Source organism: Temnothorax longispinosus, chromosome 1, assembly GCF_030848805.1.
Source record: "Temnothorax longispinosus isolate EJ_2023e chromosome 1, Tlon_JGU_v1, whole genome shotgun sequence".
In the NCBI taxonomy this organism is placed as follows: Eukaryota; Metazoa; Arthropoda; class Insecta; order Hymenoptera; family Formicidae; genus Temnothorax; species Temnothorax longispinosus.
Genome location: NC_092358.1, coordinates 25,955,671 through 25,978,931, shown reverse-complemented (window position 1 = coordinate 25,978,931; position 23,261 = coordinate 25,955,671). Strand labels below are relative to the sequence as shown.

The 23,261-nt window shown below is 42.1% G+C and overlaps 3 protein-coding genes across 9 annotated transcripts in view; 2 read left to right on the top strand and 1 right to left on the bottom strand.

The window, feature by feature from the left end:
• Positions 1 to 2,989: 2,989 nt before the first annotated feature.
• On the top strand, positions 2,990 to 10,144 carry LOC139821207 (uncharacterized). Of its 4 annotated transcripts, none has more exons than XM_071792134.1 (10): positions 2,990 to 3,167; positions 5,527 to 5,842; positions 6,046 to 6,223; positions 6,285 to 7,023; positions 7,109 to 7,365; positions 7,798 to 7,979; positions 8,160 to 8,385; positions 8,472 to 8,631; positions 8,887 to 9,149; positions 9,363 to 9,499. In XM_071792134.1, exons 1-9 carry the CDS (start codon positions 3,041 to 3,043, stop codon positions 9,144 to 9,146), a joined length of 2,445 nt encoding a protein of 814 aa, XP_071648235.1. In that variant the 5' UTR covers positions 2,990 to 3,040; the 3' UTR covers positions 9,147 to 9,149; positions 9,363 to 9,499. The 4 variants fall into 4 exon arrangements, with proteins under 4 accessions (XP_071648235.1, XP_071648210.1, XP_071648227.1 ...); XM_071792109.1 differs by having other exon boundaries at positions 2,992 to 3,167; positions 8,870 to 9,149; positions 9,363 to 10,144; XM_071792126.1 differs by having other exon boundaries at positions 2,993 to 3,167; positions 8,870 to 9,121; positions 9,363 to 9,505.
• A 27-nt stretch (positions 10,145 to 10,171) lies between these two features.
• On the bottom strand, positions 10,172 to 12,135 carry Hemk1 (HemK methyltransferase 1). 2 transcript variants are annotated; one of them, XM_071792167.1, is made up of 5 exons: positions 11,751 to 12,135; positions 11,278 to 11,366; positions 10,966 to 11,188; positions 10,594 to 10,847; positions 10,172 to 10,521 (listed from the first exon to the last, which is right to left on the bottom strand). In XM_071792167.1, the coding sequence occupies exons 1-5, from the start codon at positions 12,009 to 12,011 to the stop codon at positions 10,278 to 10,280; spliced, it is 1,071 nt and encodes a 356-aa protein (XP_071648268.1). In that variant the 5' UTR covers positions 12,012 to 12,135; the 3' UTR covers positions 10,172 to 10,277. The 2 variants fall into 2 exon arrangements, with proteins under 2 accessions (XP_071648268.1, XP_071648275.1); XM_071792174.1 differs by having other exon boundaries at positions 10,966 to 11,179; positions 11,751 to 12,134.
• A 640-nt stretch (positions 12,136 to 12,775) lies between these two features.
• LOC139821178 (unconventional myosin-XVIIIa) overlaps positions 12,776 to 23,261 on the top strand; it is a 46,213-nt gene continuing 35,727 nt past the window's right edge. Inside the window, exons 1-5 of one of the 3 annotated variants that reach the window (XM_071792042.1) lie at positions 12,776 to 13,071; positions 15,418 to 16,045; positions 16,828 to 17,490; positions 17,959 to 18,426; positions 21,482 to 21,616. In XM_071792042.1, the coding sequence (XP_071648143.1) occupies positions 15,911 to 16,045; positions 16,828 to 17,490; positions 17,959 to 18,426; positions 21,482 to 21,616 (1,401 nt within the window). In that variant the 5' untranslated portion in view covers positions 12,776 to 13,071; positions 15,418 to 15,910. Of the gene's footprint in view, positions 13,371 to 15,417; positions 16,046 to 16,827; positions 17,491 to 17,958; positions 18,427 to 21,481; positions 21,617 to 23,261 lie in introns of all 3 variants that reach the window. The other 2 variants (XM_071792051.1, XM_071792033.1) reach the window with 2 other exon arrangements.

Genomic DNA, 23,261 nt, shown 5'->3' with positions numbered 1-23,261 from the left:
ATATTGAATTTGCGGAAATTGGAAATTAACATTTTTTTCAGCAAATACGTTTTTATTTAAAAATAAAGCATGTAAAAAAATGCTTTAATAAGTATTAAATAAGCGTTAAAAAAATGCTTAAAAAGCGCTTAAAAATGCATTTTTATTTACGGATTTGCTTGTGCGAAAGTAAGTCGTAATGTCCTTTGCTTGAAATAAAAAAGGGATAATGCGAGATAAATTTTTTGTTGCAGTATATTTTCAAAAGATCATGCTGAGAACGGCGGAAATAATATACCGCTGCTAAACAATAAAATTACTCATACCGATGTTGATGTCGTTCCATTGCCATTTGCGTGCAGAGCGGAACTCAATTTTTGGATCTTACGACGCGAGTATTGTTAGCGAAGCTTGGAGTCGTGACTTAAAAATTTTTTTTCGGCGAGATTAAGTATCTTTTTTTATCACTGTGCCATGCAGAGAAGATATAAAAAGTCACGATATAAATATATGACGTAATGTAAAACCGTATATGATTAAGTAGCATCCACAAAAGTAGTTTCGAGGGTAAAACGAGGAAGCGGAACGAAACGCGCAAGATATAATAAAACGAAGAAAAAGATCATGTTCTCATGCATTAAAAAAAAAACAGTATTTTTAAGTAAAATACTAGCGGCGTTATACTTAAGAAATAGATTGTAGCGATGCTATACTACAATATCAAACATATGAACAAATATAAATTTGTAGAATATAAATTTTTGTATCAACAATATACGTTCATGCGAAATTCAGTAAAAGCGAAACGCGACTAGTTCGCCATCGATTTAAGCTAACTTAAGAAAGATCTGTAAGGGGCATTAAGACATGCCGCAGCCCTGACATTTCGCCGATCGCACGAGGTCATGCGATTAATTTGTATTATTCCTGTTAGTACCTTGATAGTTCCTGATTTTCACTTTCTCTTACACGCAGTAGTCCTCAAATAACTTATACATTTACTTCCGAAGTTTGCGTCCATAAAGTAAGACGCGACAACAATTAATGATTCTAAGAATACTGAAGCCTTGAATAAATAACGAAAAAAAAAAGAAGTTACATTGACGTTATAGAGCGTTATTACTTGAAAAAAAGAAAAAAAAATATATAAAAATAGCTGTTTTCTGTATCAGAAAGATAACAATACATAACGTTAAAAATAATATAATTATTATCGGATCACATAATTGTAAATATTTGTGATCGAGATTGATTGATGTAAACATAAACCATGTTACAGCTCAAAAAGTATGACGCTATGTAACTTCGACGGTTCGGTAATAGGTTGCAGCACCGTGTAGCAACTTCATGGAAGTCTAAGTAATGTAACTTTAATTTGATGTCATGTCGCAATAGAGCATTACTTTAGAACTACTCTTACAGTAATGCTAATTATTATTTTATCATCGAAAGTAAATGTACGCTCGATGCGAATGTCTTAACACATTAAATTTTATCGTATTTAATTAAATGCTTGTATCCATTTGCATTATGCAAATTGTTTAATTATGAAAGTATTCCTGGAATCAGTATGTATTTATAATTATTAGTGATCTTTTCATTTCTCCGTGAAAGGCGAGATTAAAAAATAATGCGATTTACTTGGTTAGTAGGTCTCGAGAGTTATGCTGCGAAATTGATATGCGTGTTATTAAATGAATATAGTACGAGCATCCTACTTTGCGTATCAATAGCTCCTAAGCACGGAAATATTTCAGGCTGCATCGCCACTCTGAATCGTTTCGTGAGCGCCATTATTAATACTGAATCATGTGGACGTAAGAAATAACTGGATCGTGATTGGAATCCGTGTGGAGTATAAAAAGTAGTATAAGAAATATATATAGAGTCATTAAACTGTGACATTATGTAATAAGAGCCTATCGTATGAGCAAATGAGAAAGCGTATTAATATGGAAAACGGTATAAGAGTGTGAACACGTGAGAATAAAATGATAAGAAGGCATAAATTAATAAATTATAAATGTAGTAATATTAAATGTGTAATAACAATGTAGACGAAGCGAAAATTAATAATACTTGTAAGAGGATCAACAACCTGTGATGTATCTGAAGAAAACATGGACGTGTATTACATCAAAAGCGACCGCATTACAATGCTGAACATTAAGCATTACAAAGTTACGATCAATCGGAAACATATTGAAAATGTTCAAAAGTATTCAAAAGTATCAAAAACAGCAATGACAAATAAATTAATAAAGTGGTGTATGTTAATTAAATATAATTATATCAGATTGTAGAAGCGCTAGATTTTAAATATTATCGTATTAAAATATCAATATAATTTAGTTATTGCATAGGATTAAAAATAAATTTTATAGGAATGTATGTTACGCAATTATTCTTTTAAATTATAAATCCAAAACTTGATTATATTATTCAAAGATGTTATAGCAGTAATTATTTTGTTCAAAAAAAATTTTAAATAATCAAAAATTAAAATATAAATAAAAATTTTTTTTAATCAATACAATTTTGTGTTAATTTTATATTAAGATATTATATTAAGTCTGGAATTTTACTGTTTTATTAAAAAATAATTTACAAAAATAGTCTTAGTCGCGATTTAATTTCAATTTATTGATTATCATAAAGGTAGTTTTTTAGACGCGGTACGTATAAGTAGTCGGTGAGAGAAATACACATTGATATACATAGCGACAGCAGGTAAAAAGGATTACAGGCAAATTGTATTGAAGTATAAACTCATACAATTTCATGGATATAAATTCGCACAATACATTAGTTGCACATAAAAATGACTAGTGGAAACAGGAGGGTAAGAAGAGATAATAGAAATAAAACCCTAACTGCCAATGACTATTCTTATGTTTTTCTGTATAATCCCATTCACCTGCTATTCACCTGTTCGTTACACACCGGTTCTTTCACCCACGCAACCTTTGCGCAGGCTCTACTCTGCTCTGACACTATCACTCATCCATGAGGAACACCCCGTAGTATCGTCGAATCAGTATAGCGGGGAGCGCTTAACGCGATGCTACTATGCAGTATATTGCGTGGAGCGCTATCCGCGTCTTTCGGCACCGTCGTGCAGATTACGATCTTCTTACTGCAGAACTCCAATATCTCGAGAGTGCTCGCGTCCATGCCACCAGGAGCCGGTTAGTGCGATGCATTTTTTAAGTAGATCACTATGGAGAAATTTATACGAAAATAGTGATAGACGTTTTTTTACATAGATATATATAAACGTATCGTTTTTTATCATTTCGAGATTATAGTGCTCACTTTTGTATTCAGATTGTGCTTGGATATGCTTCTAATTTAATTGAAATTTTTTGCATTTATTTTCCACCCTTCAATTATTGGCTTGAAACGTCAGAACGCTGCTATCCTTTCAGGGCAGAAGAGTTATCTTATTAGGGAAATCGTTCCATTTCGTGACACTTAGATTTTTCGATGTTGTTGCTTGTAACTTGATGTTGACATTATTAACACAAACACGAGTCTACGTTTTACGCGAATAAGTTACATATTTTTATTCCATAGTGCTGGTATATCGCGCGCTAAATTTTACGCGCGTATACAGATAGCGTGTGTGAATCGGGCAGCGGCAGGCCGCATATACGTGGGGTTCCACGTGCTCGATCGATTCGGAACCGTTCTTTCACATCGTGACACACGTGCACGTGAAAACACAAGCAGTGTGCTCTGTGATCTCATTTCCGCGCGAGGTGCATTCTTCCGTGACCTTGTCAATGGGCTACTAGCTTTATTCGAAATTGAGTTGGTTGCCAGACCAGGCGCCAACCTAAGAGACAGCTTAAGTAATTCAGTGTTCTTATGCAGGTGTGCGCCAGGTAATCGATATTATTATCAGCATGCTTATATACGTACGTACGTGATACTACTATTTTGATTGTGTGGTAAAACACCAATACTTATTGCTCGATTAGCTTTGTCGTATAGTGTAATATTTATAAAATGTGTAAAATAACCATGAAAAATTAAGTTTTCTTAAAACAAGTGTCAAGAGTAAACATTACTCGATAGTCTCGATACCATGTGTCGAGTAGAAATGTCAATGCAATATTCGTGAATTTACGGGAATATCAACGAGAATGCAATGGAATGAGCAGCGCGGCGTACGGGGGTTAATAGCGATCAATTCGGTTCATTCTCACCATAGGAACTCCGTTTTCTATTGATTTAACACTACCATCACGTACTAAAAATACTTGAGGTATGCCGCGTGACTGTGAACTCTGCGTATATATGGAATGATTGAATGAAGCTTTCCAACGACAGGAAAAGAATATACATACATCTATATACGTTAATGCAGCGTATACTGTAATTATGTACTGTATTTGTATACGGAACTACTGCATTCTCTTAATCATTGATGACACAGATGAATTTGGCGACAGGAATGAATTACTCGTTCGTAGGTACAAAGTTGCGAAACTATAAACGATCGGATACGTGGAACTTGAACAATATTTCCGTACCGGAAAGTCAAGCGAAGCGTGAAACCAGGTCGTCGTAACAACGCGAAAAAAATTCCGCGAGGAGAATGGATCACGGACGCGTTCCACGTAGTGTCATAATTGATCGATAATTTGAGCTCTTCGCTCATATTATTACCTAAAATTTGGACAATTTCAATTTGCAAAATCTGAAAAATTGTCCAAAGTCCAAAATCAGTTTCACTTCGAATATCGTGCCGTTCGCTAAAATGTAAACTTCTTGCTCTGTTGTCTTACTCTTCTTACTCAGCTGTAGTCTTCAACCATTAAAATAAAACGATAAATATAAAACTTTCAGATCAAGAGTACGTTACTCCCAAATTACTGGAATTCTTAGAATGACATAATAACAACAGAAGTTATGATTTTGATTCGTTGTGTTCCAAGGAAAATAATTTTGTTCACGAATGGATTGTATGACATTTATGATCTTCAATCACGTGATCGCGTGATAAGGAGTCTCTTATATTAGTCCTCCGTCTTTATTGTCGCATTTATTATGATCGGCTCATCCTCGGCGGTGTCGTGACATCGCCGATAAGTCGCATGACGGTCGGTCGTTGGCCCCATCGACGAGGTATTCCTCGTGGAAAAGCTTCCGCGTACAAGCACCCGTGTTTTCCTGCCCTTCTTGTCTCGCAGAATCGTTACATGAGTTTTCATGGTAGAACACGAGATCCTCTCTCTTGAGTCTTGTAACTCATGGAAATCATTAATATTCATCGTAATTGTAGAACATTAAGAATTCATACTTTACAGAAGGCAAAACTGCGACAATAATTTGAATAATTTAAGATCACGTATTAAGGTATATAACAGCTGCTTCATTGATATTTAAGGTATACAGATATAGCGTTGGCAGAGGCGAAGTCAATATTGTAATTTCAATAATGAATATTTCATTGTGTGTATATTCGCCATATATTCGTCTTTTTCGTCGGATCTTATACACGTAACAAAGACAAAGAAATCGATTTTCGCTCATATACAGAAGACGAAGTTATCCTGATCGAACATCTACCGGGACGACGGGTGCATCTCCAAGATTTCTTTTGGACCGGCTTGGAAGACGCGCCGCAGTGGGTGGATCCCAATCAGGGTTTAACTTATTACGAGACAAGGACGATCGTTCACACCGTCACAGTTTATACCCCGACCGATGAGAAGGGCCCGCAAGACCCCATATCTCCTCATCGTCCAGATAGTTACAATCCGGAATGCGTCACGTGCATAGAACCGACACCTAGGTTGGACGATGATGAGGATCAGAGCATCGGGGTCCTTATCGGAGATGATCCAGGCCCAAGGTAGGTTAATTATTATAGAATAATATATATTTTTTTACCTTTGACTTTATACATATTTTTAAATTGAAGACTGCAGAGAATTGTCAACAAATGACAAAAAGATATTTTGATAAATAAATTGATATAATAAGTATCTTTGTTATATTAATCTATAGATATCGTTCTGCAATATGTAACAAAGAATGCTAAATTTGTGTTGATAGGTACTGGCTATTGACAGTTCTTCGACCAGGTGAAGCCGTACCACCCAAAGTCGAGCTTCGTTTGGCTCGCTTGTATCGAGCGGCGTTTTCCAGACAGCAGCAACGGCACCTCGGTCTGCTGTCGACGGATCCACGGTCCCGAAGAGACGCATTGTTACGCGGCCTTATTAATCGAAAGGTAAAATATACGTTTAGATGCTAATTCCTTCCAATATTCTTATTCTTTTCAATATCCATAGAATATACAAGAACGTCTTGGAACTTCGTCCCAAGTGAGAGCCCCGCGAGAAGAGATTCCCGCAAATACAACCGAAGCTCAACCATCCGAATTAACGGTTGGCACCATCGGTAATTCTTCGACTCGCGCAGGAACTGAAGCGAGCGTCCCAAGCTTACAATTAGTCGACAACAAATACTTTTCGAACGTCTCGCAAGTCAAATCTATGAGAATGATCGAAATCCCCAGGCCGAAAAAGATGTTGCTGCCGACATTCGACATCGACGCAGCGACCGATAATAACGAAAAAACTGCAAAAGATGATTTCGCTCTGAAGAAGATCATAAAAACGTTGAAAGGAGAAACAAAATCCTTGTCCATACAGAACGATGAATCTATAACCGTCGATCCGACGCACCTCGGTCCCGATAGAATTGACGATTCCGACAAACAATCCCCACCAGAATTGGTGCCAAAATTGAATACTGATAGCATCTCCGGAAGCCGATCTAACGATAACAAAAATGCGAGTGCAAATATACGCTCGAGATCGCGTTTCGCGGACGGTTCGATTCCGGGGGTCGTAAAAGTTAGAATGCAGAATACGACCGTAATCGAGGGCGGCGCTACGAGATTGATCTATTCGGTTCATCTCGACGATAAGCCCGTTCCTGCTGAAACGGCCGCGAGGGATATGGCGCTTCTCTCGCCCCAGGAAGTCGCTCTGGAACTCGGTGCACCGGTGATTATTCAAAGCGAACGTGAGTAAAATAGTAAGTCTTAATTATTCGGAAAAATTTGATAAAATTATAATAAAAAACAAATTATGTTGCATTCTTTTTATAGCTTATCTGAAGGAGAGTAGACCTCTAGCTCTATCGCGGAGGAGAGACGCATGGCTGCTAATCGGTGCCGCTGGCGCGGGTGTCGTTTTACTAATCTTGGTTCTCACTGGCTTGATCCTGGTTGCCAAAAGAAAAAGAGCGCACAGCGCTGTTGTTGCACCGCCAAATAAAAGTATTCTTAAGAAGGAACGCGAATACGCAGCCACAACGTCCGGTCTCGATAACGCTGCTTTTTCAACGTCAGAGACAGAAGTCAAGGTACGCAATACGATTTTTATTTTTTAGTCGCGTTAAAAAATCCGAATTAACAGCGCGAGTCAGCGTTGATTTGAACTTCCGTTATATGCAAAGCGTGTGTAACAGAAACGACAAAATATACGTCTGTTAAACCGCATCGTGTGGAATTGCGGAAGTGTCTCGTAAAAGAATACTTCATAATTTTTAAAGTTCTTTCCTTGCGTGATAAAGATTACGGGGGTATTATGGGGAAATAAGCTCGACGCATTAAAACCATTTCGGCACGCGAACGATCAACGAAACGACGTCGGAAATTACGAGGGGAGACAATTCGGTTCCTCGATGTCAGGACAATATTGATTCTAGCAAAATATTACTCCCACTCCGTTGAGCAAATTGTTACTCTTCGGATCGCATATCATCGTTTCTAATGCGGCTCACCCTTGTTCGCAGACCGATGGTACCAGTCAGCGGCAAACTCCGCGGACTTTATCCAGAACTCCGATCACGCCCGACACGCCCGACAGTTTGGAATTAGGCATTCACGAAGTTTCCAGCGACGACGACGAAGAACCGAGAAAAACTCGCGGTTCGGCCCCTTGGGGTACTCAAGAACACGCAGTTAAGAAAGCAAGGTAATTAACAAAGTTCCTAGCAACTGAATTAAGGACGACTAATCATTAATATGCTAAGTTACATGATCGCATAAGAAAATTAATAATAATACTAATCCAATGATATTAAAATTAATTATATATAATTAAAAGATAAAATATATATATACGATAATTGTACATTTTATATATGAAATATAGAGCGTCTCATGGAAGAATGGCGAGAGCGAACGCAATGGACCGAGCCGGGTCACCGGACTCGTTAACCGATCATGTAGAGACACTCGAGTCTCTGGAGAACGGTTATGTAAAACATAAGGAAGAATCCACCGCTTCACCGCGATCTTATTTATCAATGCCATCGTGCAAGCAGTTTCCTAGTATGCGTAGCGTAGAACCACTGTCTAGAGTGTTGGAACCCGTCATGGTAATTTTCGAAAGATGAGCTAAATCATGCCAATCGATATAAATCCTGTCGTATTTTGTACTGATGACAAAATGTGCTCTATATAGGTCAAACACTTAGACATCGATTCCCCAGAATTAGTGCGTCACGATAGAGACGACAATATCGACGATACATTCCTCGCAAGAACATCGAGCGCCTCGAAGGATCCTGGAGCTGTAGGGCCGATTGTTTGGAATCTTAGCAAGCAGATATTCTCTACAGAAGGTAAACATATTATTTTTTCGGCTCTGTATTTAATATCAATATCTATTATTTAAAAATACTCTACCAGCGACGCCAACGTTTCTCTCAGTATCGATTACGAACGAATGAGTAATAGGTAAAGTAAAAGTGTAGGAATTATTTTAATCGAAAAATACGGCGAAGTTACATCAACTCATTCGTTCGCAATCGATTTGCAAGATGTAAAGAATATTCGTTTCTTCACACAATCTCTCGAAAGATTCAACTACTTTAAAGGTAATGGTACATCCGAAACGGATATCGATGGAGTGTACCGTCTACCACCCGGACCCGTGGGCCGCGCCAGGAGGAGACTCCACGAGTTGCTCGAGGACTCCTTCAGCCTCTTTGGAAGCAGAGACGTCAAGATCAAAGAGCCGCAACGACCGCCGCAGCCGCCGATCTCCGTCGCATGTACAACGGACACACTCGCGATACTCTCGGAGACCAGAGGCAAATCCGCCCACGTCAGGTACATATCCTTCTTCTTCTTCTAACAGGTAACTACAGTTATTAAAGTTCGAAGTTGCTAAATTATTACTAATATCAAATACGCACATTTTTCTATTTTTTAGAACGAATGAGAAATAAGTTTCTGAAATGTAACGAGACTTAAAATAAAAAATTATCTCACGATATATTTATATATTACTTGTGTATTAAACAAATTATTAAATTAATCGAGTAATAAAAGTGATTGTATAATTATGCAGTCCGGTAGCAACGCCAACGATGGAAATGAAAACACGACCCCGTACATCATTGCCGCGTAGAGGCCTGGACGAGGACATCCCGGAAACTGGCCAAACTGAATCGATTCATTCTCGCGGTGCCTGGGGCTCAAGGCCACTCAGCGCGGGTCCATTCCACAGACCGAACTTGCCGGAAGTGGACACCAGGCGTATATTAGCGGATAGCAGGTTACCACCGGAGGATCCTGCGGTACCTTTGATTGCGTCAATCAAAAAAGAACTTGAAAAATTCTCGCCCCAGTAGAGCCCAGTTACAAGTACAATAGGATGCAATATTTATTAGCTTAAGTGCTCGCGAAGTGATATACTCTTAAGTCCAAAAACGATGTAAATATTCAATCAAATCTTTTCCACAAAATTTTATAACTCGACGTCGAAGTTTTCCATTATATGAACTGTAATATGTAGCAAAACAGAACATTTTACACGTATCATATCTACATCGAAAGCATAAACATTATAGTAAGAGGCGAAAAATAAGTCATGTCATAGTTTTGTCGTTCAAAGTCAAAATTGTGCTACCGAATTTAACTTATTAATCAGTCACTGTATATATCATTACATTAAACATAAAATTTTGTATTAAGTTTTTGCAAACAGTTTGAAAAAATTAATACAATACTCATGGATAGAAAGTTTGACTAATTAAATTATAAAAATATTAATATAAACTCTTGTGACTGATCCGTCCAATATAGACACATATCTATAACTCAGTTACAGTTATAGACATAACTAATAAAATATGCAATAAACTTACATAATATATATAACCTAATATGTGTGTGTCGGTTTTATTAAGACAATTTTACAAAATAATCATATAAAACATATATACAAAGTAATATAACGAATGTAAAGTCAAGAATTGCTTTTTCAAATAACTTTCACTACTTCCACGAATCGATCGTTATTACAAAAATCTTTGTACGTATGTTCATGATAGAGCTTTAAATCGGGATATTTATTTGTAAAAAATTGTATATATTCCGGATGAGTAGGATCAACCTCCACGAAGAGACGTCCGCCAGGTTTTAATGCTTTGGCAGCATATTTTAAGAGCGGCTTGATCACTTTCAGTCCATCGTCGCCGCCATCCAGTGCCCTGAGATCCTCATAACTACATAATAAATATGTTATTAATTATTATTTATATAGGATTCGAAATTGACAGTCACACTTTGCGCATTACATCCTTATCTCAGGCTGAAGTTCCGGGATCTGCTTTGTTGGCACATATGGCGGATTACTGATCACAAAATCGAATAGTTTTGAATTTAAATCCACATTATCGGCACCATTCAAGCTACTCGAAACTTCGATACTCGCATCCGACTTTAGGGTCGCATGTATTACTGTAACTTGCTTCGTTAAGTCCAGGTTGCTCCGATTTATTATCGTCAAATCGCAAGCGTGCGGACTCGCGTCGATCGCTGTGCACTTTATCTAGAAAAGTATTATTCTTTATTTCTTCTATCTTGAAGCATATTATTCTATTATCTCTTAATTGTCAGAGTCTGCTCCTAGGATACAAATAGCCCAATAAAATTATCATCTCACATACTCTTTTACAAGCATGAGCGAGAGCCAGTGATATCGCGCCCGAGCCGCAACCGATTTCTAGGATTTCGCAACTGTTGGCCTGCGACGAACTCAGTCTTTTCAGCACAAAATCCACCAGTATTTCGGTCTCTGGGCGAGGAATAAAAATCGGTGGCACAAGCTTCACGGTAATGTCTCGGAAATCCCATTCGCCGATAATATACTGAACTGGCATTCTGCAAGGACTTGGCATTCATAAGTGAGCGCGAAGGTCTTCGCGCAGTTTGATCCAGTATATGGAACCATATAAAGGCCATATTTGAGGACCTCTTACCTAGACAATCGACATTCGCATAACGACTCCAATTTTTCAATCTGACTCGCGGTGAGAGGATCATTTCTGACATTCAAGATATCTACTATCTGTAATAAGAGAGAATTAGAGCAATTTTTCACTTGTTAGTTCTAGAGTCTAATAACAGATTTTTAATATATTTTTTGCAAAGTATATTTGTACTGTCTTGCTTTGATACTCTAATATATATCGCCTGAATCTCCAACTTTGATCTATTCTACTAAAATGTTCAGTAATTAAAAAGTGACAGTCATGAAATTCGTGACAAGCAGCTATACTGCGAGCCAAATAAATACTGCAATAGGTAAACAAAAAGTATAATTGCGTTTGTATTAAAAAAATACGCACGACGTAAAATGAATCTAATTGTCACCTAATTATCACCTAATTGTCATTCGCTGAATGTCGTCAATGACCAATTATGTATGAGACAATAGCGCTATTAGTAATACCTTCTTAGTTCCTATAACGTGCGCCACTATGTGCTCTATCGATTCCACCGGCTCCGGTATGCCTTCGCTCTCAAATCGGCGACTCCATTGATCGATAACATCGCCGATCGTACATTCACGCGCATCCGAAACAAATAAACGTCGCGCTGGATGCTTCAACGTGACACTATTGAGATTGTTATTCGTCAAACATTGTAGACAGGCTAATATAGCTGGCTTATTGCCGATAGTACGTGTCCTCAATACGTTACGACACCACATGATGCTTCATTAGACTTTCTGCGGAATGCAGATGCAAAATGCAGATTCAATCAGTTAATGACGCTGCCATCAGCTGATAGATCGTAAAACGTGACGGAGATTGTACATGTATTTTAACTGTGCTATGCATGTATATAGAAACTGCTGCCAGCTGGCGGGATGGAAGTCTGTCGTATGTTTATCGACAATAAATCAAAGATGTTATAATTTAAAAAAACATCGGATCAAAATGCTCCGAATATAGAAAGTTAATAAAAATATCGCAAATTATGTTTTTCGCACATGATTAGGTATAAAATAGTATTTTTATAAAAGAATGCTATTAATGTAAACACAGTTTTGTAGTGTTTTGTATTCTTATGTTATCAATATATCACTTTTCTTAAAGTAAACTATATAATTATGCTATTAATTACTTAATCGTATTATTGTCTTTATTCTTTAATTATTGTTAAATCGTCATGTTATATTCATTGGACCTATGAGAGCTCCAATTCTTTATTTCATCAAGAGTCCGCAGATTCCCGACTGCCTTCTCCAACCGACCGACGGTGAAATCACTCTCTTTCTCTGTGGCTACTCAGAAGGCTGTATAGCTGGGAGCGGAGTCAAAGACCTGGGCCGCTTTAGAAGATGCCGCTAAAGCCGTGCTCCGCCGGTGGATCGAAAGGTCTAAAAAGCGGCGCACGCATGCGCCGATGCTGGAGTAGGCTGTCTGGAAAAGAAGGGTGCTGGCTAACAGGCCGTTGTCTGGCCGAAGGCGCTGGCAGTCGCCACCGGCCCCGCTCCCAATTCATGACTGCCATGACAGTCCTCCTCCGTGTCGCAGCGAGTGCGAGACCGAGTCGTAGTATAACGCCGTTTAAAGAGCGCCGCTGTTGAACTTCCCTCCCCCTCCTCCTTTGCCCCCCACCGACTGATGCACGTACTCGCGTCGCAGCGCGTTGCACCGCGAGGAGGTCGACCGAGAACCGACCTCGGCTGGGTCATCACGGTGCTGGTGCCGCGGAGAACCAGCTCTCGCGCCTATCACCAAGTCACCCAGGCGCGGCCTTCCTAGGTGCGTTCGATTCATCGGACCGAAGAGTCCCGTGGGATCGTAGCGAGAGCGCGCGTCCTGCACGAGCACGCGTCGTGGTGGCTCGTGCGAATGGCGGGTGTTGTGGTAGCGGTGCCGTTGATGTGACGCGTGTCTCTCGTGGCCGTATACGCACGGCTGGCTGGCTCCGCTCGCTGTCAGTTTCGGAGCACGAGAAACGCCCGTGTAGGATACGTGTCAAACAACGTACAACAGGCAGGCCACGCTCCCGCTCTCCACCTGGGTTCGATCGACCGATGCGGCTCGTCGAACCCCCGTAGGTAGGGCGCCTTTGCCGATTAGAGCCGCGAATACCTATGAGAGAGACGAGAACACCGCACGCGCTCGTAGCGAGGTGTAAGGCACGGCGAGTACGCGGCATCGATCGCGGCGAGACGTTCCGAGCGACTCGCCGAAAAGGTCGCATGCCGCGGAAGATTCGCCGGTGTTAGATGTAGTCTTTAGCCAAATGTTTCTCGGTGAAGCGATATTAAGTCGCCGGATACTTCGGGTCTCCAGACACTTGAATGACTGTCAATTACAGCGAAACGATTGGGATTTCTCGAGCGACTCGTTGAAAAAAATCTGAATCCTTTTCTCTCCGTGCAAAAGTCACTGGTAGCAGTAGTAAAGCTCGCGATGCGCTTCGCAGCGCGCGCTCGGTTTAGTGCTTCGTGCACGCGAACCGGAGCGAATCGGGGCATCGATCGCCGTCGGGATTTTCGGAGCCGAGGCGACACCGCGTGCTCCGAAAAATTTGCCGGCTCCGCGAGTGTGCCGGCTAATCGATCGACACGCCTGTAGATTCGCCGGCGCCCAACAGGATTTTCCGAGCCGTCCTTGAAGAGCGAGAAACGCGGAGCAAGGTGTGGTGGAAAAGCGAGCGCGTATCGTTATTCGCGAACAACGCCGGCTACTATGAACAGTATGAACGTCACGCGCGAGAATAGAGTGTTTGATATATTACGTCCTTCGTGTAGATACATTTTTTTTTGTCACAGATCTGTCGTTCATTTCCACGCGCTAGTTTAATGATGTAAGATCAACGTTTGCGTAATACGCTTCCGCGTTGCCCCGATTACATTTAAATTATCTCCTCCCCGACCACACAGCGTATGCACATGCACGCGCAAAGAACTGTACAGGAACGTGCAATTAAATCTCTAGAATGTGTGCGGTTTCATTAGCAGCAGTTAATTGTCGCCTTTCTAATTTTCTACGCTCTCCCGTAGACCCCATGAACGCATTTATGACTTCTAAATTGTCTTCCGCGAGGGCATGCAAATAGGCGAGTAACGAAGGTGCAAATAATCGCACGACGCACCGCGTTTCGTTGTCGTATGAAAAAAAAGTTGCAGCCTCCTCTAATTGAATCCCAAATCAAACGGTTGATCGTTCAGCTCGTCAGCTTCGTTTTCACGCAATAAAGAACGCGCGTGTCGATAATCGTTGAGGTAATCGGCTCGATAATGCACTGCTTCGGCAACTTTCTTTATTTCTGCTGACTACGCGGCGGCGGCGGCGTCACGCGATGACGAGAACGCGAGGGGAGCGCATTCGCGCGTTTCGCGCGTTTCGCGCGAGCTCGCGGTGCACCTCGGGAAAGAAAGAGGAACGAAAAAAAAACCCCTTCGCTCCTCGTGGTGAGTCGAACCGAACGCGTGTGCACCGAACAACGGTTGCGTTATCGCCGCTTCTTTTGCCCGTGCCGTCGCCCCTCGTTTCCGCATGCCTCGCGGTATCGAGTCACACGCCGGAAGCAATGTCCAACCATGAAGAAACGTTTTCGGTTCACGCCCTTGCGTGCACCACATCCGGGCGACCTCCAGATTGGCGCTAATCGCGCGGGGAGGAGATCAAATGTCGGGGAGATCCCGGAAGTGTGCGAGCCGCGAACTCTTTCCGCCTTGTTCCGCGCGCCGAGCGCATCACGAGCCCCGCACACAGAACAAAAAGAAGTGTCAAATCAAGACTTATATATACGCAATCTATAATCTTGAAATGGGATTATATTGTGTTAAACGAAGAAAACTTACCTGAATAAAGTCATACAGTTAAACAAAGTTTTATATAGTTCAACCAAGAAAAAAAAAGTTAAAATAAAAAGTTGAAAGTCTTATAAGAAGTTTATAGATTGTTGCGTATACATATACGAGTATATAAGTTTTAATTTGCTACTTCTGTTTTTTCTGTTATACCTACACATTATACCGCGCACGTTTCAATCTCGATCGTGATCGATCAAACCTGCGATCGTTCGTTAAGCACGCACTTGTTAGCGATGCACCTCACGAGTACGACTAACGTTAGAATTGGATGAATTTCCAGGGGACGATCCCGAGGGCAAATCGATGAACGCGGCGCCGTTGCCGGTGAATAGGGTGCACCGGTGCGCTGCGGGGCGAGCCGGGGCATTGGGAGAGCCTACCTCGGACGGACGACGCGGCCTACTCCGGAACGAATTGTGACAGACAGCCGCTTTTCGAGTCGTCGTCGTGAGTGCCGGGCATCGCGGTGGCGGTGACGAGGCGATGCGCGCGACTCGGCGTGTCTCGCACGGCCAATAGCGCCGATCACGCGCGAGTCGCGGCAAAAGTTCGCCGGTTATTTTGACAGACGGTGCTGCATAATCACGGTGATACGTAATACATAGCACACACACATACATATATATATATATATATATATGCTACGAGGTGCAAGAAATCAAGACTGTCCGCGATCGCGTCGCGTAGGGCCAATCGAGCAATCGAGAAACGAGATATCGTATGTTATCTCTTTCTCGTGTTCGCGTTCTTGTGACGTTTAGCGAGTGAAGAAGATGTTTAACTTTATGAAGAAGGCCGCGGAGAAGGACGACAAGGAGAAGCGGAAGCGCGAGAAGAAGGAGCGGAAGGATGTTAAGAAACGCGATCGCAGCAGCATGTCCGCGGAGGAGCTCCTACGATTGGATGAGGTAAATGCAAAAACGTCGCGGGAACTTTCGCTAAGAAATATCCTTGCTCTGTTGCGATCCCTTTCCTCTTTTTTACAATTTGGAAAAACACAACAAATTATATTATTTATCTTTGCAAACTATATTATTTATCTTAATTGTGAGTTCTGCCAGTCGTTGATTTTTTTATATTAAGTTCGTAACGAATGAACGTTTTGGTTATCGCATTTTCTGATGACTAAGTGGGTGTACACTGATACTGCTTGCAAATTTATGAGTTACACAAAGTTACCGATATCTTCCGATTATATTTCTTATCGGCATGAACAGAGCTGTCAATATCACGAGGCGATAACGTTTTCCAGTAGCTTTCTTCAAATTGATATTATTAATAAACTGTGCATTAAAAAAACGTGTGTGTTAATGATGTGATTACACTATAAAGAACTTAATCGATCATAAGAGAATTTTTCGATAGAAATGAAGAGTTCTGAATTGCGAGATAAGATTTCGTCTTGAAAAGCTTCTTTTCTGTAGATTCAGTATCGTCGCTGGTCGGATGTGGTTTCACGCGCGATATGAAGTGCTGGTCGCATACTCGTTGCACTGCATTAACGAAAAATAAGAATTGCAAAATTATTCTGCGATATGGACAACGAGTCGTTACAATCGCATCGTTCACAGAATAAGAGAAGCTTCTTGAGAAAATTCGTAGGATTTTGCATGGTACACATTTTTAAGTGCCCCTGGCTTGGGAGAGTTCTTGAAAAAAAATTTCGTCATTCTTACACGCTTTGTTGCAGGTTCGTAGATCACTGAAAATTCCTGGTCGTCGGAAGGAGAAGGAGAAGTTACCGAGCGGCATCACCGCGGATTACAGCGCGTCATTTTTCGCGCATCTGGATCGCGATCTTCTGGACGCCACGCAGAACGCGGGTCCAGGCTCGGCGATCGGTGCCGGCGCCAGCAGTTGGGCGACTAGAACGCCCGACGGTTTGATGCAGAGCGACTCGTCGGAGGCGTCTCTCACATCTCTGACGACGACCACGACCACGGCGTCGACGACGACGAGTCACGCCGGCGTTCAATCCGGCGGCAAGTGTCTACCGCCGTTGCCGCCGAAACCGCCCAAGCGAGGAATCCTCAAAGGACCGCGGTTGACCGTCAACAGCTGTACCGTCAACGTTCTCTCGGAGGAGAATGTGTTGCCGAACGGCACGGAAACCAGTTACCAGGAGGCCAGTAATTTGTTGGTGAGGAACACCCTTCAGAACGAGGTGATCACCTATCAGAACGTGCCGACGCATTTGAACAGTATTCTGAACAAAGACGACTGCAACGACGAGGAGTCTGTGTGTCAAGCCGCGTGGCTTTCCGTGCAACAACAGGCAATTCAGCAACAATACCAGCAGCAGCAACAGCAGCAGCAGCATCATCATCATCAAATTGACGCCAAACTGCTTCAGGTTAGATAACGTTCCGCTTTCTCTCCCGCGCATCAGTTGCGGCGAAACCCGATTATTACGATCATTTCCGAAACGTGTAATGAGATGCTAAGTGATGGGTTTGTTTGAAATTTTGACGTAAACCAACGTCAACAGAGAAGATCCCGTTGGAACGATAATAAAGCAAGCAGTAGTGAATTATGTCTTTTACAATTTTTTTCCGTGCGATCGTAGAATGTATTTTCGCGATATCTTCATAACTCGTCAAACGAGTTTTTCTAAAAATTCTATCAAAATTTTAATTTTGATTTAAACCTTGCTAATAAATGTGCCATAAATTATTCCATAATTTTGTATTTTATATTCAAGATTCGCTCTGTTTCATGTTTACATACTTTTAAGAATCATAAATCGATAATAAATAATAATAGACTTAAATAGACAATAAATCTAATGCGTAACCTCCAAGTATTTCCTTACCATATTCAGGTCGTTACCAGCGCTAGTCCATCCGCGGATTCTTTGACGGATACGACAAACTCAAGTTTCGCGACGCCGCCGTTCAGCCTGTCGCCCGTTGGCGAGTCCCAGGGTTTCTCGAGGTGGCGGTCGTCGGTCTCCTTCGAGGAGCAGGGGATCGAACTGCAGCTCCCGGAGATCGTGCCGCTCGAGTTACCCGAACCCAGGGAACTCACCATCCAGAGGCAACCTCCGCCGCGAAACGACTTCGGCTTCTCGCTCCGTCGCGCCGTGATCGTCGAGCGGGCGGCGAACGGCGTCACACAGATGAGACCGGTGATTTTCGCCGAACCTGGCGCTCTAGTGCAGCACAACAATGACACGGGTCTATTGCCCGGTGACAGACTGATCGAGGTCAATGGGATCAACGTGGATGACAAGTCGCGCGAGGAGATCATCGATCTTATCAAGAGCTCCGCCAACAGCGTCACCGTGAAGGTAATTCTCATATTAATAATCATACATCGGTGAAAAAAAATCTTCATTTTTTTTGGAATAATTTTAAAGGAAAAAGTGTACATAAATTAATTAATACAAATTAATACTTTGTTAGAAACACTTCAATATAACACTTTTTTTCGTGTCTAAAAAAAATGATTTTATAGAATGTACAAGAGCACATTTTTTAATCTAGATTCCATACTCGTGTTCTAATTATACGTGACTGATATCTTTGTAAATTGTCGATTGAATGATGAGAATACTTGAGAAGTCGGAACGTACTTTGGACATTGCGCAAGCGATAGTACTCTATAGCTCATACTTTTCTCTTCTATAGACCATACCGGTCGTGTCCCCTCGTGCTCCAAGAATGAAACCTTTCTCTTGCCGAACGCGGGGCAAGCTTATTAGCATAAATCTGATGGTATTTACCGGAAAGCGGTCACTCTAATGATCGAGACGCGGGGAGACGCAACGACACCGCACCGCAACGACCTTACGTTCGATTATCAGTTGTCAATGATTAGGTTATCGCCACTTTTGTTAACCATTTCTCGTTATCGGATCCTCACGGCTCAACCTTGGGATCTTTAAATATATCGTTTGAAAAACGGGTATAATGAATGTTGTTCAGTATCGCACAGGGAAATCCGCGCTGAACGTGGTGAAAGGCATCGAGGAATCCTTAGGTTCTTCGGAGGTCATAGAAAGGGGTCGATCGAGTGTCGTTCCGTAGACCTTTAGTACATCGCAGCGGCGAACTGCGTTGTAATCAATAAAGCAACAAACTGTCGTCCAATTTTATTTCGTTTCGATTTTAAACAGAACGTAAGGCAACTGAACGTTTTCCTGAATAAAACATTCTTATTTCTTCATTGATCATGATCGAAAGTCTATGTAGTCCCGCATTTTCTGTTCGCGTAAACAATAATTATATGACGTTAAACGGCAATGGTAGGTGGGCTACGAAAAACCGACATTACTTTTCATTGATGTTTGACCGCTCGTTGTACCATGTCGCCGTCGTTATTGTGAACAAGGATGAGTGACCAGCCGCAAAAGGTGCGGGCGAGCGCTTCGTAGGACAAATAATTGCGGCGCGATGTCGGCCGGTTCATTGCCACTGCTGGTAACGAATATAGCGGGAGATCGTGAGTCACGGTCCCCGCTAATAAAACTGTACACGAGACACGAGGGACCGTCGTGTGAAAATAGCGAGCTTACCGAGAATCCGAATCTTCTTCTATCGTCACCACCAAGCAAATCGACCACCGCAAGCGCGCGTCTCATAAAGAGGGGGCCAACTTTGCGGGCCCCGGGCTCGGTATCGGGAGAACGGAGAGTGTAAAAGTAAAGAGGAGTCTCTGGGCGGGAGGAGGAGATGCCCAAGCGTGTCTGACCTTGCCCCGTAGCCGTGGAATGCTAAAAATGCCACCGCGTTCCCGCGGCCAGAAACGAAATGTGTAATTCCGTCCGTTGCGTCCGTTGCACCGTTCTCCCTTTCACTGCTTCCTCACGCGCGCAGAATGTAATCTCCGGGGTGGATTGAATGGCTAAATCCGGGGATTTCGTGCGTCAACGCGCATCAGAAAACGTCCCAGGATGAAATGCAACGCGCGTCTCCCTACTGCACTACCGCGTTTGCTAGAAACGCATTTCTTTGAAGAACGATGACAGAACGTTTCTCGGAGAAAATAGAAGTAGCTGCGATGCATACATAGAGAAGCGAGTAATATTTTTAGGCGCGTATATATGATCAAGTTTATTTGTCTAATCTAAAAATATTAAGACTTAAGCAGCTCGGAACACAACCTTTCCCAAATCCAAACATGTAAATATCCGGAAACGCTGGGTACGTAAGAGGATGAGAGGAAGAGAAAGGAAATGAGAATAAGAGCGAGAAAGAGAGACGCAGAGGGGAAGAAACCGGATGTAATTCACTCGCAAATCGAGCGCGTTATACGCTATATACAGGGTGTACCAGAATTCGTGTACTTTTTATTAAAAACTCTTCCTTCAGGAATTTTAGAACTGCGTTATTTTTCACAACTTCAACGTTCGCGGCGGGTGTCTTTCTCAATAAGTTACGTGTGTCTCAAAACTGAAAATATCGCGTGCAGCCGTCCTGGCGTATCAGAGCGTGAAGATACCTGCTGTAATTCGCAATTCTCATTTATCATCGCGGTAACTCGGTGGACGGCCGACGATGCAAGCGGGAAATACTGACGGGAAAGGCTGCATCTATCGGGTGTTGCTGGTCCTGATGCACGTTACCTACGTGAGGAACCCGGTCCCTCGTCTACCCGATCTCTGTCTTTTCGCGACACGGCAGTCGCGTCGACAGAAGAAACGTGACGTGATTTACATACTTATGTATAGGTAACGCGTCGTCAGGCCCCTCTCGGTCAACATCCTGCTTCCTGTTCTCTGTGTGTTGCACGAGCTCGGCCTCGTGCGCCTAAGTCGCGCGTATGCACGCGTGCCCCGTTATACACGTCAGATGGACAAAGTGTGTGCGTATCAGGCACGCAGACACGTCGATAACAGGCGGAGCCGTCCGTAACGGTGATTAATCGGGATTAGACGAACGGCGAGGGATACTGTCCATACTGCGTTCAATATTGCTTCTGCAAAGTCAACATTCCATTTTCACCATTCCGATATAACTGATAGAATCGCGATTTTTTCCCAAAGAGAGCTCAGATTTTCCGATATGTAAAAAAATCCTTACAGGTAGAAATACCAACTTCGATCAATTTAAATATCGTAAATATCGTAATATCTTTCGATAAAAGTCTCGAGATGTTATTCCAAACTCCCAGGCAAATTCCGAAACGAAATTTTAATCCATAGGCACTTGGAAAATGTCTGCATCCACGTCCATCTCTCCGGTGGCAGCGAATGCCCGTCGCTTCATTTATCACGTGGACGTTCATGACATGACTATTCATAAACGAACATAAATGAATTTTACCGCAATCGTCGGCACGCTCAAGGGCGTGCTCGCGTGATGGATACGCATTACAATATTAACATGTTAATTTCGTTGCAGGTGCAGCCGGTCGCCGAGCTATCGGAATTATCGAGACGCGGCAGTTGTGACGGACGTCAAGTCGAATTGGCACCTGCGAATATCCGCGGCGGCACGCTTCGCCGATCCGGCAGTTTGCGGTTTCATCAAAATACAGTAAGCCTATCGCCATTTCTCATCGACTTTGCAATTAGAGTTTAATAAGTCATGTTTGCTAAAAAAGCCTCGCGAAAGGAATAATTTAAATCGTTTTTCAAACTTTCAACATACAACGCAAAAATTCCTTCACGAAGAAATGGAATTCAAGAAAATAAATGATATCTATTGACTGGTATTATTTAAGTTTACCACTACCTCAATCGTCAAAGTTAAATTATTCGTTATACCGTCAGGCTTTTTTAGCTTTCTATTAATATTTTTTATATGTATCAATATACATTATAGTTTTTATAGTTTATATAATTTCTATGACACCGTCACACGTGTGAAAAGGGGAGCGAAGAAATAAAGAGAGCATAAGTAATGAGATAAAACGCGATCGACTTAGCGAAGGGTACGCGGAGAAATAAAAAGGACGGCACAAAGGGGGCACAAAATTGCAGCGGAATGCGACAGGGCTGCAGCGCGATGCGGCAGCGAGGAAAGAGGAAGACAATAATGGAGAGACGCTCACTTTCCACCCACATTCCCTAGAGCGGCGCAGTGGCATAGCAATCGCATAACGGTACATCTCTACTGACTGCCTCGTACCGTAATACCTCGTTTCCGCCGAACTTCGAGCTGTAATCTAAACTACGGGCGCAGCCCGTTGCAAGAAAATGCAGTCTTTTCGCGGCGGCTTGGTCACATTTCACAGACGCATAGAGTACGTCATGTGCAGATTAAGTCTCAAAGAATTTAAAAAATTTATTCAAAGAGAAACAATTACTTTGAGCGGATTTCTAAAATGGAAGATATTTGACACACTTCAAACGAGTTTCCCGAATGCGGTGAACAGTTCTGTCGTTTGAATGCTGAAACTGCAGTTACTATAAACGAGGCGACAGTCGCACAAATCACGGAGAGAAATATTAAAACGTGATAAACGTTTGAGATTGACGCTTGCATTAGCAGAAATGAACATATGTGCGATATTGTTCCCGCACATGTTGAATGTCCTCTTTTATTCCGCCGGCTTCGCTGGCAGTCGAGCTTGCGGGCTTTCGAGCCATGCCTTCATTAAATTAAACTGTCACGCGACGTAACGCGCATTCCTACTCGTTATCGCAACGAGATCGAAGATGCCGTTGTAAAGGGGAGCACGCCAAGAATGAGCGGTATCGCATCCGCATTTCTGGATTCATCGATAAACGTGAAACGCAAATTGCATTACGTCAAAGTGTACATTAAACGTAACTATATTTTCGTATACGTTGCTCTCTCTCTCGTGGGGATGCTCTAACAGGATTTGTATTGGAACGTTATTAAAGCCCCCGGCGACGGTTTGATGATATTCTATTTCAATATGATCGCAAAGTAGATTGTGGAGAAATAACACGTCTGTGCCGGGTGTGTAAATATCCCCGGAAATTTTACGGTAAACGTGAAACGGTTTACTTTGACAGGAAACTCTGTAATTTAATTGCCACCTAATTGATCCAGTTGTTTAAGCTCGCTTGTCGATCTCAAGATTTAAAATCAGATTGCCAGTCTCGCTTAAACAACAACGATATAAATATAATTGCAAAATAACGCAATTGTCTCGGGAACGAAACGAACACGATCGTCGTGAACACGGGCGTCACGTCGCTCGCTGCGCAAT